General features: G+C 42.9%; 1 protein-coding gene across 5 annotated transcripts in view; it reads left to right on the top strand.

Moving 5' to 3' along the window:
• LOC106603719 (glutamate receptor 4) overlaps nt 1-21,672 on the top strand; it is a 209,658-nt gene that overhangs the window by 148,708 nt on the left and 39,278 nt on the right. For all 5 annotated transcript variants that reach the window (XM_014197748.2, XM_014197742.2, XM_045717277.1 and 2 more), the window contains exons 4-8: nt 6,813-6,997; nt 8,727-8,780; nt 9,467-9,625; nt 13,375-13,542; nt 18,321-18,425. In XM_014197748.2, coding sequence (XP_014053223.1) covers nt 6,813-6,997; nt 8,727-8,780; nt 9,467-9,625; nt 13,375-13,542; nt 18,321-18,425 — 671 coding nt within the window. The remainder of the gene's footprint in view (nt 1-6,812; nt 6,998-8,726; nt 8,781-9,466; nt 9,626-13,374; nt 13,543-18,320; nt 18,426-21,672) is intronic.

The following is a 21,672-nucleotide window of genomic DNA, read 5'->3' as shown; positions in this document are numbered from 1 at the left end:
GACTCTTCTCCAGGTTCATCTCTCTGTAGGCAATGGCTTTGTTATGGAAGGTTTGGGAATCGCTTCCTTTTAGGTGGTTGTAGAGTTTTTGTAGGCTCTTTTCTGGATTTTGATCATTAGCGGGTATTGGCCTAATTCTGCTCTACATGCATTATATGGTATTTTCCGTTGTACACAGAGGATGTGTTTGCAGAGTTCTGCATGCAGAGTCTCAATTTGGTGTTTGTCCCATTTTGTGAATTCTTGGTTGGTGAGCAGATCCCAGACCTCACAACCATAAAGGGCAATGGGTTCTATAACTTATTCAAGTATTTTTTGCCAGATCCTAATTGGTATGTCGAATTTTATGTTACTTTTGATGAAATAGAAGACCCTTCTTGCCTTGTCTCTCAGATCGTTTACAGGTTTGTGGAAGTTACCTGTGGCGCTGATGTTTAGGCCGAGGTATGTATAGTTTTTTGTGTGCTCTAGATGGAATTTGTATTTGTGGTCCTGGCAACTGGACCTTTTTTGGAACACCATTATTTTTGTCTTACTAAGATTTACTGTCAGGGCCCAAGTCTGAACAAATCTGTGCAGAATATCTAGGTGCTGCGGTAGGCCCTCCTTGGTTGGGGACAGAAGCACCAGATCATCAGCAAACAGTAGACAATTGACTTCAGATTCTAGTAGGGTGAGGCCGGGTGCTGCAGGCTGTTCTAGTGCCCTCGCCAATTTGTTGATATATTTTTGTTGAAGAGGATGGTGCTTAAGCTGCATCCATGTCTCACCCCACATCCCTGTGGAAAAAAATGTGTTTGTTTTTGCCAATTTTAACCGCACACTTGTTGTTTGTGTACATGGATTTTATAATGTTGTATGTTTTTCCCCCAACAACACTTTCTATCCATTTGTATAGCAGACCCTCATGCCAAATAGAAATCAACAAAGCATGAGAAGACTTTGCCTTTTTTTTTCTTTTAGGGTGTGCAGGGTGAATACGTGGTCTGCCGTATGGTAATTTGGTAAAAAGGCAATTTGACATTTGCTTAGTCTCTCTCTCTCTCTCTCTCTCTCTCTCTCCTCTCACACACACACACACACACACACACACACACACACACACACACACACACACACACACACACACACACACACACACACACACACACACACACACACACACAGACTCTCTATCTGTCTCTGCTCAGCAAATAGCGGGGTCTCCAGGTCATGATGAGTGACTCAGTTTAAAAGTTTAGGTCTCTCAGGAGGAATATCACACTCTCTCTCTCTCTCCACCGGACTCTATTCACCTCCTCTCCATCACTCTCCTTCTCTCACTCATTTACTGCAGTAGACAAGAGCTCATTGAATGGCATGCATTCCATATAACCACTGACTCCTATGTGCAATGGGGGGGGGGGGCTGTACTCTGTGCTGTTCTGTGGTGCAGGCAGCAATTGCTCTGACACTGATGCTGATTGTGGCTGGCTGCTGCTCCACACACAGCTCCAGGCTACAGATTTATCAGCTGGTAATCAGTGACGGGTAGACGGAAAGAAAGGCAAACTGGCCGTAGCACTCGTCTCTGGTTGGTGGGGCTTGTGGGGCTGGTATAGGTGGATTGCCTGTGATTGCGAATAGAACATGATAGGATTTTGTTACGTTACATAGAAAGGAATTACTTTTGCTGCTGTGGGCTGTTAGGTGTCTGCCGTAGGTCGCACCACGTGTGTGTGGGTAGGGCTTGTGTGTGTGTGTGTTTTTGTTTGTGCATGTGTGTACATGCATGTGTGTGTTCATTCATGCACGTGTATGTGTGTGTGTTTTTGTGCATCATCTATACTGTAGGCGCTTTAATGGCTGCACTTAGGTCAGTTGTTCACAGGGCTCATAATGGGCTTTGCTTTCATCTCCAGTGTGTAATTACAGTGATGTCACTGACATGAAGAGAGAAGCTGCACCTGGCTCTCTGACTGAAACACTGTAATCACAGCCATATGGATAGATGGGCCACTAGCCAACTAGTCATTAGATCTGTCTATATACTATAGGACCATAGCCTGGTTGCTTATAGACTATAGGACATATATAAAGCACAAAACTAGTATCGTTACAGAATTGTCGTCTTGTGCTTGTTATCACCAGGTTCATACTTATAATGCACCAAATGGAGAAAACGGACTGAAACCGGGAGGGACTACCTACAATGGACCTGACAAATAATGAATGTTCATTTTTATTTTCCGTTGCAAGAGGTTTTAAACGTTTTTTTTTTATGTGCCCTAATGAACTTGCCTGATGACTAATCCTGAATTGAATTCCTCTGCTCTATTGATCACTCCATATATTCATTGTGGAAAGAAACACTAGTGGGCATAGCCTTTTGGCAGAGTGATGTAGATGGGTGGTCAGGTTACTAATGAACACAAGCCAGGGGTGGAATTTAAAAAGTCACTATTGGAAAGTCTTTAAAATGTCCAAGGATTTCAGCAGAAAATCTATCTCAAATCAAATCACATTTTGTTGGTCACATACACGTGTTTAGCAGATGTTATTGGGGGTGTAGCGAAATGCTTGTGTTTCCAGCTTCGACAGTGCAGTAATATCTAACAAGTAATATCTAACAATTTCACAACATATACACAAAAATCTAAGTATCAAATTGTATTTGTCACATGCGCCGAATACAACAGGTGTAGACCTTACAGTGAAATGCCTACTTACAAGCCCTAAACCAACAATGCAGCTTTAAAAAGATACCTAAAATATACAGGGGGTACCGGTGTAGAGGTAAGTGAGGTAATATGTACATGTAGGTAGAGTTATTAAAGTGACTATGCATAGATAATAACAGAGAGTAGCAGCAGCGATCCAGGGGGTGGGGGGGGGGCAATGCAAATAGTCTGGGTAGCCATTCTATTTGCATTGCATTACCTCGACACCCAGTAAAGGAATGGAATTAAGAATATGTAAATATTTGGATGAGCAATGTCAGAGCGGCATAGACTAAGATACAGTAGAATAGTATAGAATACAGTATATACATGTGAGATGAGTAATGTAAAATATGTAAACTTTATTAAAGTGACTAGTGTTCCATGTATTAAAGTGGCCTGTGATTTCAAGTCTATGTATATAGGGCAGCAGCCACAAATGTGCTAGTGATGGTTGTTTAACAGTCTGATGGCCTTGAGATAGAAGCTGTTTTTCAGTTTCTCAGTCCCAGCTTTGATGCAACTGTACTGACCTCACCTTCTGAATGATAGCGGGGTGAACAGGTTGTGACATCGGGTGCTGTAGGTGTCCTGGAGGGCAGGTAGTTTGCCCCCGGTGATGCGTTGGGCACACCACACCACCTGGAGAGCCATGCTGTTGCGGGCGCTGCAGTTGCCATACCAGGCGGTGATACAGCCCGACAGGATGCTCTCAATTGTGCATCTGTAAAAGTTTGTAAGGGTTTTAGGTGCCAAGCCAAATTTCTTCAGCGTCCTGAGGTTGAAGAGGTGCTGTTGCGCCTTCTTCACCACACTGTCTGTGTGGGTGGACCATTTCAGTTAGTTCTTCCCTGCTGTATGTAATTACAATAATGTAAGAAATAATACATACAAAAACAAAACACTGCAAAGTTTCCTAAGAGCTAGAAGCACGGCAGCCCTCTGAAAGGAAAACAAAAATTTGCATTTCTTATTGGACATATCCAGGTAGTCCCAGCCCTGACGGGAGTGTGTTGAAGCTGAAGCAGTGGCAGTGTGTGACCTACCATCCTTCTTGTCCTCCTGGCAAAGACAGACAGACAGACAGACAGACAGACAGACAGACAGACAGACAGACAGACAGACAGACAGACAGACAGACAGACAGACAGACAGACAGACAGACAGACAGACAGACAGACAGACAGACAGACAGACAGACAGACAGACAGACAGACAGACAGACAGACAGAGACTCTAATAGGGTGCACAGAGAGAGAGAGTGAAAAAAGGGGGGTTGAGTTGCCAGACGTGGATACTCGAGCACAGGTTAATCTACTAATTGGGAGCAGAGGGAGAAAGGTTGCCAGCTTGTGATGGCCACCAGGAGGGGCCGTTTAAGTGGGACATCTGTTCCTGTTGGAGAGAGGACACAGGAGACGCAGGGCGGGGCTCCCCTGACTTCCTCTTACCCCTCTATCATTCCTCTATTTACACAAGGCCTCGTCTGGTCCCAGCAGCCCAGAGTTCCCCCTCTAGACACCATGTGGTTCCTCCCACTCTACCAGTCTCTCATCAAAGAGACTACGCCATCTACTCAAAAACAGTGGGTTTGTTGTGGGACTAGTATGAAGAATTGGCGTAGTAGCAAAGGGTTAGAACTCTGAATTCAACACAGATAAAAAGTTATTCTTGGATGCAGGGTTTCTTGTGGGAGCACATGCTTGTTGTTTTTGTGATGGCAGGGTTTTTAGATTGTGGCTTCAGTTTTATGATATCAGTAGTACTTAGTCTGACTGAATTGGCCCTAACCCTGAAAGGAGGGCAGATTATAAGTGCAGAATTCTAATATGAGACCCACTCCGTGCTGGAATTACAATGTTGCACTTTTTACCAGGAAGACATAATTGAGACCTAGGTTTATTTTTCAAATATGGCCTACACAATACAGCACAAATATACATATTAAACACAAAATATATGTAGAAATACAAAAACCCAGTCATGGGAAGCATCACAAATCACCTAGAAAAACAGTTCCTCCACAAATAAGTCCCCAATCAATACTCTAAACTGCCCGAATGGCACCAGCACATTAAGATGAATTGTACACTGAACAAAAATATAAACGCAACATGTAAAGTGTTGGTCCCATGTTTCATGAGCTGAAAGGCACTTTCTATACGCACAAAATACTTATTTCTCTCAAATTTTGTGCAGAAATGTGTTTACATCCCTGTTAGTGAGCGTTTCTCTTTTGCCAAGATAATCCATCCACCTACCAATAAGATGATTAAACAGCATGATCATTACACCTTATGTTGGGAAAAATAAAAGCTCACTCTAAAATATGCGGTTTTGTCACACAACACAACGCCACAGATGTCTCAAGTTTTGAAGGAGTGTGCAGTTGGCATGTTGACTGCAGGAATGTCCACCAGAGCTGTTGCCAGAGAATGTTAATGTTGAATGTTCATTTCTCTACCATAAGCCGCCTCCAACGTCAGTACGTCTAACTGGCCTCTCAACCGCAGACCACATGTAACCACGCCAGCCCAAGACCACCACATCTGGCTTTTTCACCAGCAGGATTGTCTGAGACCAGCCACCTGGACAGCTGATGAAACTGTGGGTTTGCACAACTGAAGAATTTCTGCACAAACCGACTCAGGGTAGCTCATCCGCGTGCTGGACATCCTCACCAGGGTCTTGATCTGACTGCAGTTCGGTGTCGTAACCGACTTCAGTGGGCAAATGCTCACCTTCAATGGCCACTGGCACGCTGGAGGTGTGTTCTTCACAGATGAATCCCGGTTTTAACTGTACCGGGCAGATGGCAGACAGGGTGTATGGCGTCCCATGGTGGTGGTGGGGTTATGGTATGGGCAGGCATAAGTTATGGACAACGAACACAATTGCATTTTATTAATGGCAATTTGAATGCACAGAGATACCGTGATGAGATACTGAGGCCCATTGTCGTGCCATTCTTCCGCCACCATCACCTCATGTTTCAGCATGATAATGCACAGCCCCATGTAGCAAAGATCTGTACACAATTCCTGAAAGCTGAAAATGTCTCAGTTCTTCCATGGCCTGCATACTCACCAGACATGTCACCTATTGAGCATGTTTGGGATGCTCTGGATCAACATGTTCCACTTCCCGCCAATATCCAGCAACTTCACACAGCCATTGAAGTGGAGTGGGACAACATTCCACAGGCCACAGTCAACAGCCTGATCAACTCTATGTGAAGGAGATGTGTCATACTGCATGAGGCAAATGGTGGTCACACCAGATACTGACTGTTTTTTTGATCCACGCCCCTACTTTTGTTTTTTACGTATCTGTATTCCCAGTCATGTGAAATCTGTAGATTAGGGCCTAATGAATTTATTTCAATTGACTGCTTGCCTTGTATGAACTGTAACTCAGTAAAATATTTGAAATTGTTGCATGTTGCGTTTATATTTTTGTTCAGTGTATTTAGAATTTTGTTCCAGCAATACGGTGCTTTAAGACTAAAAGCAGATGCTCGTAATGGGTCCAAAATGTTTATAACCTTTTATTCCTTATAACCTTTTGTAAATGTACTTTAATGCTGATTTGGGGACCAGCACTGTAAATGAATGTAGCGCAGATGTGATGGTGCAATGCATCTGACTGTTGTACATTCAATATGCAAATGTTGTTACCTTTTCCTGCAGTCAAATTACCTAGTGGCCTCATGGGTGTAATGTTATTAATATTTTTCATAATTTCATAGTTAATAAAAATGATTTCTAAAAACCCTTAGAAAATCCTGTGTTTTTATGTCAAACGATTCTGTTATATTTCAGTCTTCTGTGATGTATATAAAGTGTAATATTGGGATGTAAACTCAAAATGGAATACATTTCAACTCTATATGTGACATGGTACAGGTGTCTTATTTTTTTTAAGCCCATAACCGTGTGTGGGAGGTGTATACTTCTGTTTCAAAGTAGATTTGTTTAAGACTACCAAGAAACCTGATGTGTGACCCTGATTTAGTCCACTGCAGTAAAATATTAATTCATTGTCACTATGTAGCTAAATATATTATTGGAATGAAATTCTGTGATCTGATTGGTGGTTGGTCTCGTCCCTCAGGGTACGCCATACTACAGGCCATCATGGAGAAGGCGGGCCAGAACAGCTGGCAGGTGAGCGCCATCTGCGTGGAGAGCTTCGACGACGCTGCCTACCGGCGCCTCCTGGAGGACCTGGACCGACGGCAGGAGAAGAAGTTTGTCATCGACCTGGAGGCGGAGAGACTCACCAACATGCTGGAGCAGGTGAGATCAGTCAGCCAATCAGTCATGGCAGGCAGGCAGGCAGGCAGGCAAGCAGGCAGGCAGGCAGGAAGAAAGAAAGAAAGGAAGGAAGAAAGGTAGTTAAGGCAGTTAGGGAGTTCAAGAGGCTCACCAACATACTGGAGTAGGTCAATCAATCAATCAATCAATCAATCAATTCATCTATACAGTCTAAAACAGGTGACAGCACCATTTGGTAAAGCAAATGACTAGAGGAGACATTTTCTTTCATTTTAATTTGAGACCTGCAGTGGATTTTACAGTTCTAGAGTGCTTATTTGAATTAAGTTGAATTAATTAGCTGCAAACATGATTCATTAATATTTTGTGGTACAATCTGAGATGGTCCATATTGTACCGAACACAATTGTGTCATATTTTACATAATCATTCAGGTTTAGGTATATTCAGTCTATTAGGTCAAATTGTAGAATGTTTGAATAGCTTCTGGCGCCACTCAGTTGCCTATATGTAGTCAGAGTTACAAACCGAATAACCCCCTTCTCTGTTTCATAGTGTACTCTTCCGCCATCCCCCAGGCAACCAGTATCTCTATCTCACGTTTCAATTATTAAGCAAATCTCAGCTCAGGCATCTGTCACTGTGCTAACGACTCAGTGTTTATGTGAGTGTGTGCGAGTCAGTATGTGTGTGTGGTGTGCTTGTGTGTGAGCCGGGCTCACCTCTAACAGGACCCTTTGTATCTCAGAAGGCTTCAGCACAACTTAATCTTAATAAACAGGTCATATTTAAAGTACACATTGTTATTCAGAAGTATCTCATGTTCACCAGGGATGCAGTGGTAAAAACTTGTTGTTTTTTGCATGGTCCCAATTTTAAGGGTAAATTCACTTTTCTTTAGCATAGCTTATTTTCAACTTCCCTCCAGTGTTATTGTTTCTAAACCATTTTTTGTTTCGTTACCTGGTCATTTAGCAATGTCCAGAACAATCTGGCTAGCATTTTTGGAGAATGGAGCACTGCTAGTGTAAACAGATTGTATTTGTTAGCAGTGCATTCAAACACATTAGGCTAAAACCTTAAACAAACAACAATGAATGCTTTACAGAACATTTAGAAAGTCTTCATCATCACTACATAGATACTGTACCTCACAAATCATCTATAAGCCAAGTCATACTACAGGGTGACATAAGCAACAGGGTCGCCCCTATCCGGATCCTTGGGATATCCCAACTCTGACGTTACCCCATTTGAAGTTGACATTAAAAAGTGTTGAGGTAAGGGTTAGGGGTTAGGTTAGGGTTGTGGTTAAGGTAAAAGTAATCCATCCAAGTTTAGGGTTAGGGTTTAGCAGCTGTCTTCAGTTCAATGTCTGTTTAGCTACTTGAGATCTACTTGTGTTCAATGAATCAATGAACATTCTCTGTCTCTCTCTCCATGCCAGGAGCATTTTCATATTCCCTACTACCTGGCCTCAGATAGACAGACAGACACTATCTCCTCGTGTGGCACTCATCCGGATGCCTACTCATTTGTTTAGACAGCCTGCACGTCTGATTTCTCCCCATGAAAGACAATGTTGACGCGATGCCAAGCCGCACACACTGGGGTGTCATTCAACTGACAGCCAATTAAGCTTGCTAATGCTAATCCAGTCGGGTTCACTCAACGTTTGTTGAATGTTTGTCCCTTTCCAGTCGGGTTGACTTAATGTTTCTCTAACGCTTCTCCCTCCCTTCTCTCGCAGATTGTCAGTGTCGGAAAACATGTCAAAGGCTACCATTACATCATGGCTAACTTGGTGAGGAAAAAAATCCTGGCATGTCTTGACTACACCATTCTTCTCTCTCTCTCTCTCTCTCTCTCTCTCTCTCTCTCTCTCTCTTTCTTCTCTCTCTCTTCACGTCTATGTATTTAGTATTCAGCCCATTTCCACGGTGACAGTGTATTAATGATGTCCAGAACAGGACAGCTCAGTGTGTGTGTGAGTGAGTGGTTGTGTGTGTGTGTGCATGCATGTGAGTGACTGTGTGTGTGTGTGTGTGTGTGTGTGTGTGTGTGTGTGTGTGTGTGTGTGTGTGTGTGTGTGTGTGTGTGTGACAGTACTGGAGGCATCAGAGCACTGGGCTGGGAGAGATTACTGTTGGCACAATCCTTCTTACCAGCCCTCTGCTGCAGAAGCAGGGCGTCGACAGAATTCAGGCTCAGCCGGTGATCCCAGCTCTCAGAAAAGGCTAGGGGAAAGGACTGGCTGGTGTCCTTTTTTGTTGCGGTATAACATAGTGTTCTGCCTCTCTTTCTCTCTCTCTTTGCCACTTTCCCACTCCCTCTCTCTTCCTCTCTCTCTCTCCCCCTCTGTTTATTTCTCTCCCTCTTTCTATCTACCTTTTGCATGCCTCGCTCATTCACCTTACTTCTCTCCATTAATATCTTTCTCTCCGTCTCTCTCTCTCTCTCTCTCTCTCTCTCTCTCTCTCTCTCTCTCAGGGTTTTAAGGACATCAACCTTGAGCGCTTCATGCATGGCGGGGCCAATGTGTCGGGCTTCCAGCTAGTGGACTTCAGCAACCCCATGGTCATCAAGCTGATGCAGCGCTGGAACAAGCTGGACCAGAGGGAGTACCCGGGCTCCGACAGCCCCCCGAAGGTAACACCCTGACTGGGATTAAGTCCTCTCAGCTGGTACACCATGCCTGGAGTACGGTCTTCTCTCCTGTATCTCTCCTCTACGGCATGGGGGATAGAACCCATGGAGGATTTAACAGAGCTGAGCCCGAGTCAATACAATTCTTCAGTAGATAACCTCTAGTTCTGACTGGCTGACTGGCTGACTGGCTGGCTGACTGGCTGGCTGACTGGCTGACTGGCTGGCTGGCTGGCTGACTGGCTGGCTGGCTGACTGGCTGACTGGCTGGCTGGCTGACTGGCTGACTGGCTGGCTGGCTGGCTGACTGGCTGGCTGGCTGACTGGCTGACTGGCTGGCTGACTGGCTGGCTGGCTGGCTGACTGGCTGGCTGACTGACTGAGTAGGATTGCTTTAGACTCTGGTCAGTCTGGTCTGATGCATGGGAAGGTGACTTTAGGATTCTACAGGATCAACTGCAGAGGTGTGGGTTAGCCTGCTATCTCCCAGCTAGGGCTGGGAGACACGCAGACGCACACATACACAGACACGCACACACACACACACACACACACACACACACACACACACACACACACACACACACACACACACACACACACACACACACACACACACTTAGAATACCTTACAGTACCTGCTAACTGCGGTGCAGTCTCGTGGAGAGGTTCAGGCTATGGGATTGTGTCACAATCTCCTCTTTGTCTCACACCTGTGGACTTTCTTAGTATTGGAATAGTGTAGCCCAATACCTGAGGGAGCTCCACTCTTGCTAGGGGCCATGAGAACTGGTGCATTTTAGCTGTCCTGCTGCACTTGAATGCACTGGACCCATGCTCTAAAAATTCTAGTCAGAAGATTCTGGACGTTGCTAATTAACCAGCTAAGGAACTTAAAATGGTTTGGATGAAACATCAAAAAGAATTTGAAAATATTATGAACTCTCCCTTTAAGGGGTTCTGTGACCAGCAGTCACCCTCCACCCAGACACATCAGTGCTCATGACTCTGAGATGCATTTGGGAGGAGGGAGGGGAGGGAGGGAGTGATGGAGGGAGAGAGAGCGAGTGGAGGGAGGGAGGGAGGGGGCATCATCATCAGCACTGTTGTTGGTCCACCCTGGGGGCCATTGGCCCTAGCTGCGAGAATGTGACGGACTGACTGATTTAAGCTATACTGCTGTGCCACGACACGCAGTGTGTGTGTATGCTTGTGTTTATGCTCCAATATCCATGCAGATTACTCAAGATTGACTTCAAAATGTAACATCTGTCTATGTCCTGAGGACGTCGGGAAATGCCTTGAAAACCGGCCACTAGGGGCAACAGTGCTATTTCCATGAAGGAGGCTTGGGTTTTACGTTGTGGAAAGGGGTGGTGAATGGGCGTAATCCCATGACTCCGGATCTGAAGGTCTCGTGTTCTACCCCAGTGGTAGATACTCATTTAATTGTTTTATCCTATCCCTTAACTTAGCCATGCCTAAATGTAATGTTTTAACCCTATCCAAAACCTTAAACTTTGAAAATGTGACGTTTCAAGAAAATGTACTGTCTTGAGCAGGACGAATCAATCAAGGGTGTCAAAAACACTTTGAAATTTGATAGTTGGAGAAACGTGGATAAACATCAGAATCTAAAGTGAAATTGGTAAAAGCATTCCAATGTTATCCCTACCAAACAGCCCCTCTAGTGTACAGTAGCACCATCCATAGTTTTTTTATTTTGTAATTAGTGGAGCCCAACTGTGTTCTGGTCACAGTCTAGATCAGGGACATACGGCCCGTGGAGAGTTTTGGTCAAACGTAGTGCAGTATATAGTGAATAAACTATCCAAAATGGTTATTCAGCTGTTCCCATAGGAGAACCCTTTTTGGTTCCAGGTAGAACTCTTTTTGGTTCCAGTTAGAACTCTTTTGGGAGCCATGTAGAAGCCGTTGTGGAAAGGGTTCTACATAGAACCCAATATGGTTGTACCTCGACCTCGAAAAGTTTCTATCCTGGAACCAAAAAGGGTTCTTCAAAGGGTTCTCCTATGGTGACGGCCGAAGAACTCTTTTAGCTTCTAGATAGCACCTTCCCAGGTCCAAGAACCAAGGCAGTATTTCATTATTACCACACTTTGGATGTGTTGTGATTTATAGGTTGGTTATGACTTGTATTATGGAACTTGGCCTGCGGGTGGTTTGAGTAAAAAATAAATAAATACAACAACAAAAGATTACTTTAAAATAACTAAAACCAAATCGAAACTGTGTAGAAATTATAATGGACCTACATTCATATAGTTTCTTGCCTGTGTACAGCCTACTGATAATCAATACAATTAAAACTAGACAGTCAAGGAGCATGGTAAATTCCAAAAACGATAGATAGAGGACAATTTCTATCAATTTTGCTCGCAAGGAAATATATAACATTTTCACTGCGGCCCTCTGGACCTCGTTGAAGACCGAATGCGACCCCCAGGGCAAAATGAGTTTGACACCCCTGGTCAAAACAGCTACAACACCCTCCTTTCCCCATTCATAACTCCTTGGCAGGACTGTCCCTCTTCTATTTAAGTGCCCAGACTCTTATCAATGCCAAGCATGTACCAGTTTGTGCCAGCCTTCGTGGCCAGGGAGCGGGTGGCATCAGCGTTGGTTATCAAACTGTTTATTGCCCCTCTTGACCCTTGTTGGTGTAGGCAGCTTGTCCACTCCTGGCACAGGGTTGGTGGTCCAAACACACACACACACACACACACACACACACACACACACCGTGGCCCCCACAGAGAGCTGAACTGAGCAAGGGTGGAAGGAGAGCGGGGTTAATGAGAAGGATTTCCCCAGGCCAGAGTGAAGATTAAATGAACTCTCTAATAAGGATTTCCCAAGGCCAGAGTGAAGGTTAAATGAACTCTCCAATAAGGATTTTCCCAGGCCAGAGTTGAATGTTAAATGAACTCTCCAATAAGGATTTTCCCAGGCCAGAGTTGAACGTTAAATGAACTCTCCAATAAGGATTTTCCCAGGCCAGAGTGAAGGTTAAATTAACTCACCAATAAGGATTTTCCCAGGCCAGAGTGAAGGTTAAATTAACTCACCAATAAGGATTTTCCCAGGCTAGAGTGAGAGTTAAATGAACTCTCCCACGTTGGATAACTGATTCCAGGCCACTCTGTGCTACAGTAGACTAAACACTCAGACCCCTTTTCGCCTCTCTCTCTCTCTCTCTCTCTCTAACACACCATCCACTGTGCCTGTCAGCAGCACACTGATTGTTTATGCTCTGCCTGGTCCTGGCCAAGCTGATCCTGATATGAGCCATGACAAGCTGATGTGATTGGCTACACTGTTACTGCCTTTATCTGTAACGCATTACCGAATCTCTCTTTTTCTCTAAACGATTACTTTAAGACAGGGTTATTTTTAGGTGATTGCTAATGAATTTGGCATCACATGGCGAGAGAGTTAGTCACAATAACACAATGTACCTTGCTGCATTACAGGCATTTTGAAAAGTATATTTTTAATGCCCAGTATACAGTAGCCTAGTTACTGTCTCTGTTCAGCTATTACATTTTACTTCTTGCCACTCCTGTCATTTCCCAAAGAGGAGTAGAATGTTAACTAAAACGTCTCGTACCCAGACTATGTATACTGTACACACACGCAGAAACCTTTGTCTCTTTTCATAGTCACATGGGCGAGCACACACACCCCGTCCCTCCACCACACACACCTGACGCTTCACTCCTGTTCCCCAGTACACGTCGGCTCTGACCTACGACGGCGTGATGGTGATGGCGGAGGCCTTTAGGAACCTGCGTAGGCAGAAAGTGGACATCTCTCGCAGGGGGAACGCTGGGGACTGTCTGGCCAACCCCGCCGCCCCATGGAACCAGGGCATCGACATGGAGCGCACCCTCAAACAGGTATCTACCACTGCACCGCAAAGACATTTCGGTTCATGGAATAACTACAATCATTTCCGCCAACTCCCCAGAACATTAGCTAAGATTCCCATCAAGTTCTAGTTAGGGTTTTATATAACATTCTGTTATTTAAAGGTTCCCAGAATGTTTCATTAGGTTCATTAGATTAATTGGGTTGTGAGAACAGTGTGGGTACATTACAAGAGATAGGTTCCCAAAAGAGAAAATATGCTCAGTTGTGATGACATTCATACAATGTTGGGTTGCACAGGACATTCCTATGTTGTAAGCATGTTGACAGAACACCTGGTCTATGTTCTTTAAAGGGTCCCAGAACATTTAATTAAGTTATGGGAGTTGTCTGGGATGTTGCAACAACATTATTTTGATATTCATATAGGTTGCACAGAACATTACCACAATGTTCCACAATTTTCCAAAAAGTCTGTATTTATGACGTTCATAGCATGTTTGAAGCATAGCAAAGTTGTAACATAATATTCCATTGATATTCGACTAATATACATTTAACTTCTCTTTGAGGTCCTCAGAACATTTAGAAAATGTTATATTTTGTTATTGTTTTACCTAATATTACCACAACATTCTCAGCATGCAAATTTGTAGCTCCATAAAACAGAAGAAAGCAGATAGGAAAATATCGCCATTATGTTTCTCTAGAGATTTAATGGAAATTCGCATTTGAAAGTGATTAAAGGACACATGTAATTTATATTTAATTCATAGAACATTTGATCACCATATGTGACTCATTTCAGGAAAATAGGCATATGTCGTGCGTCACTACTTCACAGGAGAGCAGTTTGAACATACATTTACTTTTTTATCAAAAAGTGTTTTTTGGCAGATATGCCTTCTGGAACATGTGAACTTTCATGTGCCTAAATAACAAACTTGTATGCCATTTGTAAATACGAATAAAATAGTTAAATTACCAGCCTAGTTGGTTTAGCCACGGAAAAAGACAGGCACCTTCCCACTAGCCATGATTGGCTGAGATAATGGATGGGCTGGACATGCCGAGAGATGAGTTCTGATTGGTCTGCCATGTAGCGCGCGTCTGTCTATAACATGAGCGGGTCAGTATGTGCAGGTAATCCTTTTTAACGCTGCTTTTTTGAAGGATATAAAGTAGTAGAACTGCAAAGGTGTTGCTCTCCACTTTCTGGAGGACCGAGTTTTGAAATCAGTGGAATGCAAGGTGGAATTAGAGAATGATAGCGAAGGAGATGGAGAAAATTCTGTCGTTTGATAACAAATATGCAGACGGAGTCGACAAGAGAACACACAGAAGGCTGTTGTGTAAAACACCTGTCTCCGGATTACATCTTCAAACTAAGGCAACCATGACGTCTGTGACAAAGAGGGAGAAGCGTCCATCCATGTATACGGGTAAGATAGTCTAGCTAGCTACATTTTCATATATTACACGTTTCTAATTTTGTCAGAAAGTCATTTTAATTTCAAGTTAAAGCGTACTGTTAGCTAGCTAGCTAACGTTAGCTGCTGGCTCGCTAGCTAACGTTACGTGTATGATCTGTGTAGTAATATTATTTGTATCTCAGAGCCATTTGCATTGCTAGTTATAGCCTAATGTTAGCTAGCTAACAGTGAACCTGGTTGGTTAGCTACCTTCAGATTCATGAAGTGTAGTAATGTTATGAGTTGGGATTATGGTTCATTGTTTAGCTAGCTAGCTACATGTCTAAACGAAAGACTCCACTATGCAAGTAACCATTTCAATAGAATGTTAATGATGTCACTGCTACAACTGTTGATAGACGTATCTGGTAAATTCGCTCTGGCTATCTACTCTGATTTCAAAGCATTCGTCTGAGTATGCCAGAGCGCAGAATAACTGACGATTTTACGAACGCACAACAACCGTTGAATATGACCAGTGTCAGTAAACGTTGGCAAAAGTTGGTTCAGTTTAATATGGCCAATCAGAACACAATTTCTGAGTTAATAAAATGTTCCTATCCTCTTCATATGCTTTGTACTTTTTTCTAGTTTTCTAGTTGGATAGTGCTTCCTTTAAATAACTTGTATTCATATGCTTCTTAAATTCAGTTTCAGAACATTCAAAGTAAATAAGAAAACGATTTTACCCTTTCTCAATCAAACACATACAAATGCGTGTAATACCTATTCTGAAAAATGATGATACATAACAAATATACAAAAACTAATTTAGGTTCAATGCAATAATCTTTTATTGGTTTAAAGGTCCAGTGCAGCTGTTTCTATCTCTATATCAAATAATTTCTGGGTAACAATTAAAAAATTGGGCTCACGAGTGGTGCAGCGGTCTAAGGCACTGCATCTCAGTGCTAGAGGCGTCACTACAGACCCTGGTTCGATTCCAGGCTGTATCACAACCGGCTGTGATTGGGAGCCCCATAGGGTGGTGCACAATTTGCCCAGCGTCGTCCGGCTTAGGGTTTGGCCTGGGTAGGCCGTCATTGTAAATAAGAATTTGTTCTTAACTGACATGCCTAGTTAAATAAAGGTCAAATACAAATAAATATAAATAAAAGTACATTACTGTGATTGTTTAAAATTGAAATAGTTTAAAAAATGCACAATAGCAAAGAGCAAAATCACAAAAAAACAGTATTACAAGTGCACAGCATATAAAGAGAAAGGGAACGTGTTAAATAACTCAGTGGTTGTGTGCCGTGTCCTGATTGACAATATTAGACTGGGAAAAAACACAAGGTCTCAGCTAGTCCCTGGTGGCACAGAAGGTCAATGATCTGGTTGCAGATCCACAGGTTCAATCCCACATATTCTTTAACCATTTTTCTTTTGAAAAAATCATTTAAAATTGAGGCTCAAATACACTATACTAAAAGAGAGTTTATTTCGTCCAGATTCAGAAATCCAGTCAGAAATGAAGAATTTTGACCTAACTGTAAAAAATAAAGCATTGTGTAAAATGTACTCTTCAACCTTTTAATAAAACGCACCCAATATAATACCTGCTTTGAGACACTTGGCATGGTCCCCCCCGTCTTATTTTTCATGATCTGAAAAGCAAAAGTGGTCCGAGATCAGAACTCATAGTCTTGTATACATTGTAAATATGGGCCCAGAAGTATGCAGTATATGAGGAGGATGGGTGAAGTCATGGTGAATAACCCAGTTACCAGTATATCCCTATGTTAATTACGTCTAAGAAGGCTAAAAAGGCAGCATGTTATTCCTGGCTGACCATACTGCCATGGCAGTATATGTAAGAGCACTGAATATGTAAGAGCGCTTATCTGGTGGCGCAGAGCATAAAAGACCTGGATTGAGATGAAATGCTGTTCAAATGTCTTATGAATTAAATAATGTGCAGTTTGTCAACATATGTAATGTAAAAATATGTTTGTATGATTAAATGTCCTGTGGATGAAATGAAAATGCCATGTGTGCCTATATCACCTTGTAGTGGGTCTACAATGCTATCCTCAAATGCAAATTCCAATCTAATCTGGAGAGAACCATAATGGGGATGTATTCCGATCTGCTTTCTTTTGCTTTAAGGAGCTAAATAAAAACGTGCATGCTGCCAATGTTGAGCTAATATTCAGTCAGACTTAAAAATAAAATGTTCTAAAAGTTATTGAAATGTTCTGAGGACCTCCAAGAAAAATGTATATTGCGTCAACATTAATGGAATATTGTTAGACCTAAAACAAATATTCTATGAATGTCATAAAAACTGACTTATTTGGAAATCGTGGAACATTTTGCAACATTGTGGGAATGTTCTGTGCAACCTTCATGAGTATCACAAGAACATTCTTGCAACATTGAAGGAATGTCCAGTGCGGGTCGGCATGATAGTGTGAAAAGTGTATGAACATTGTATGAATGTCATCACAACTGAGCATATTTTGTATTTTGGAAACCTCTTTCTTGTAATGTATTCACACTTTTCCCACGACCTAAATGTTCCGGGAGCCATTAAAGAACTCATAATGGCTGTTCTGTAAAAAAAATTGCAACATCAAATGAATGTTTTGTGTACCCTGATACAAACATTATCTGAATGGCAGCACAACTGGACAGTTTTAGTGTTTTGGGAACCTATCTCATCATATACCTACAATGTTCCCACAGCCTGAAGAAACATTCTGGAAACCTTTAAAGAACAGATTAAATGTGTTCTGGGAACGTTCTTGCAACATCAGGTGAATGTTTTTTGCACCCTAAAGGAAACATTGTAGAATCATCTGCAGAAGTGGAAAGTTTTGGGAACATATATTTTGTGATTTCCACTCAAAATGTTCTCACCGGACTGTTCCATAACCTAATGAAACATTCTGGGAACATTTAAAGAACAGATTAAATATGTTCTAGGAACGTTCTTGCAACATCAGGTGAATGTTTTATACAAACATTCTATAATTATCAGCACGACTGGATAGTTTTTGTGTTATGAGAACATTTGCCCGAACGAATGTTCTGGGAACTTTCACAGAACCAAATTTGGTTTGTTGTGTCAAGGATGTCCACACATTACATCACCAGTCAACACTACATACTATGTCATATGAAATCTATCTTATTAAAAGTAAAATAAAGGTATACTTCCACTCTGATGTAGTTGCGAAATTCTGGTAATTTCCAGGATTTCCAGAAATCATGGTCGGATGATTCCTGATTTCCTTCTTATTACCTCATGATTCTGGGAATCTTCCAACCAGGATTTCTGGTAATTTTGGTAAAGTTACCGGAGTTGAATACTCTGATACTGTTTGCAGGTCCGGATGCAGGGATTAACAGGTAATGTCCAGTTTGACCACTATGGACGCAGAGTCAACTACACCATGGACGTGTTTGAGCTGAAGAACAACGGACCCAGACGGGTAAGAAGACTAGTGCTGTGACCGCCTCACCCACCTATGCTGCACCTCACTGGCTCACCCACCTATGCTGCACCTCACTGGCTCACCCCCCTATGCTGCACCTCACTGGCTCATCCACCTATGCTGCACCTCACTGGCTCACCCACCTATGCTGCACCTCACTGGCTCACCCACCTATGCTGCACCTCACTGGCTCACCCACCTATGCTGCACCTCACTGGCTCATCCACCTATGCTGCACCTCACTGGCTCACCCACCTATGCTGCACCTTACTGCCCACACTATCATACCTTAACTCATTCATTTAAAAACGTAACTATATGTTTGAATTTATATTCACTATATGTTTAATTTTATTCTCAATTTCCATCACTGCCCAAGCTTTCTAGCCATAACCATAATTGCTATACAATAATACCACTATACAGTGAGGGAAAAAATTATTTGATCCCCTGCTGATTTTGTACGTTTGCCCACTGACAAAGAAATGATCAGTCTATAATTTTAATGGTAGGTTTATTTGAACAGTGAGAGACAGAATAACAACAAAAAAATCCAGAAAAACGGATGTCAAAAATGTTATAAATTGATTTGCATTTTAATGAGGGAAATAAGTATTTGACCCCATCTCAATCAGAAAGATTTCTGGCTCCCAGGTGTCTTTTATACAGGTAACGAGCTGAGATTAGGAGCACACTCTTAAAGGGAGTGCTCTTAATCTCAGTTTGTTACCTGAATAAAAGACACCTGTCCACAGAAGCAATCAATCAATCAGATTCCAAACTCTCCACCATGGCCAAGACCAAAGAGCTCTCCAAGGATGTCAGGGACAAGATTGTAGACCTACACAAGGCTGGAATGGGCTACAAGACCATCGCCAAGCAGCTTGGTGAGAAGGTGACAACAGTTGGTGTGATTATTCGCAAATGGAAGAAACACAAAAGAACTGTCAATCTCCCTCGGCCTGGGGCTCCATGCAAGATCTCACCTCGTGGAGTTGCAATGATCATGAGAACGGCGAGGAATCAGCCCAGAACTACACGGGAGGATCTTGTCAATGATCTCAAGGCAGCTGGGACCATAGTCACCAAGAAAACAATTGGTAACACACTACGCGGTGAAGGACTGAAATCCTGCAGCCAACCATTAAAATTATAGACTGATCATTTCTTTGTCAGTGGGCAAACGTACAAAATCAGCAGGGGATCAAATACTTTTTTCTCTCACTGTACCATAATAACTGAATCATATTAAAAACATAATATGCACGTTTGAGCAATGAATAACTGTATGTTTAATTTCATTCTGTTTGAAATGACAGAAGAGAGCGAACATCATGTCTTTATCTGTTTAGTATTGTCTGTGTCTGTAGAATCTGTGTTTTGTGTATCAGTGATCTCTATATTCAAGTTGCTGCATGAATAGTATACTCAGGCTTCGACAATGTGTGTGCGCGCCTGCGCCTATGTGTGTTTGTTTAGTGCTGTCTGTGTACTGTATGTGTGGGACTCCAGCCAACTACGGTAGGTGGACAGAAAGCAGTGGAGCGGTAGAGAGAGAAAGTGATCCATACATGCACATGCGTGCATACACACACACTCTCACGCATGCACACACTCACACCTCTCCACCGCCCCCCAAAAGCTCGTCAATCATTCCTACACTCAGCAGGGAGAGAGAGGAGCAGTTCATGGCCAGCCCGCCATCCCTCCCCCCCACCCGTGTTCTTGATCCATGGCAGACACCACCAATTTATATGGCAGACATTTATATTGACTTCCTTAGCTTGACTCACCTATTAAACGACTCATGTACTGTATACTAAACATTTCAACATTGTGTACTTTAATGTACTGTACATGACACATCCAAGCGCATCCAAGCATACTGTACAATTTGTGTGGCTCTTATCCTTTGCTTGGATACACACACATTATCTCAGATACTCTCACAGATCTTAACACCACATAATGAAACAGAAATACTGGAAACTACACACCAGAAATACACTGCACACACTGAACACACACACCCTCTACACACACTGCAGACACACTGTACAGTCGTGGCCAAAAGTTTTGAGACTGACACAAATATTAATTTTCACAAAGTCTGCTGCTTCAGTGTCTTTAGATATTTTTGTCAGATGTTACTATGCAATACTGAACTATAATTATAAGCATTTCATAAGTGTCAAAGGCTTTTATTGACAATTACATGAAGTTGATGCAAAGAGTCAATATTTGCAGTGTTGACCCCTCTTTTTCAAGACCTCTGCAATCCGCCCTTGCGGAAGTCAATTAACTTCTGGGCCACATCCTGACTGATGGCAGCCCATTCTTGCATAATCAATGCTTGGAGTTTGTAAGAATTTGTGGGTTTTTGTTTGTCCACCCTCCTCTTGAGGATTGACCACAAGTTCTCAATGGGATTAAGGTCTGGGGAGTTTCCTGGCCATGGACCCAAAATATCTATGTTTTGTTCCCCGAGCCACTTAGTTATCACTTTTGCCTTATGGCAAGGTGCTCCATGATGCTGGAAAAGCCATTGTTCGTCACCAAACTGTTCCTGGATGGTTGGGAGAAGTTGCTCTCGGAGGATGTGTTGGTATTCTTTATTCATGGCTGTGTTCTTAGGCAAAATTGTGAGTGAGCCCACTCCCTTGGTTGAGAAGCAACCCCACACATGAATGGTCTCAGGATGCTTTACTGTTGGCATGACACAGGACTGATGGTAGCGCTCACCTTGTCTTCTCCGGACAAGCTTTTTTCCAGATGCCCTAAACAATTGGAAAGGGGATTCATCAGAGAAAATGACTTTACCCCAGTCCTCAGCAGTCCAATCCCTGTACCTTTTGCAGAATATCAGTCTGTCGCTGATGTTTTTCCTGGAGAGAAGTGGCTTCTTTGCTGCCCTTCTTGACACCAGGCCATCCTCCAAAAGTCTTCGCCTCCCTGTGTGTGCAGATGCACTCACATCTGCCTGCTGCCATTCCTGAGCAAGCTCTGTACTGGTGGTGCCCCGATCCCGCAGCTGAATTAACTTTAGGAGACGGTCCTGGCGCTTGCTGGACTTTCTTGGGCGCCCTGAAGCCTTCTTCACAACAACTGAACCGCTCTCCTTGAAGTTCTTGATGATCTGATAAATGGTTGATTTAGGCGCAATCTTACTGGCAGCAATATCCTTGCCTGTGAAGCCCTTTTTGTGCAATCAATGATGACGGTACGTGTTTCCTTGCAGGTAACC

Source organism: Salmo salar, chromosome ssa04 (genome assembly GCF_905237065.1).
Source record: "Salmo salar chromosome ssa04, Ssal_v3.1, whole genome shotgun sequence".
NCBI classification, from domain to species: domain Eukaryota; kingdom Metazoa; phylum Chordata; class Actinopteri; order Salmoniformes; family Salmonidae; genus Salmo; species Salmo salar.
The sequence above is the reverse complement of the archived record's forward strand: the minus strand, read 5'-3'. Positions and strand labels throughout refer to the sequence as shown.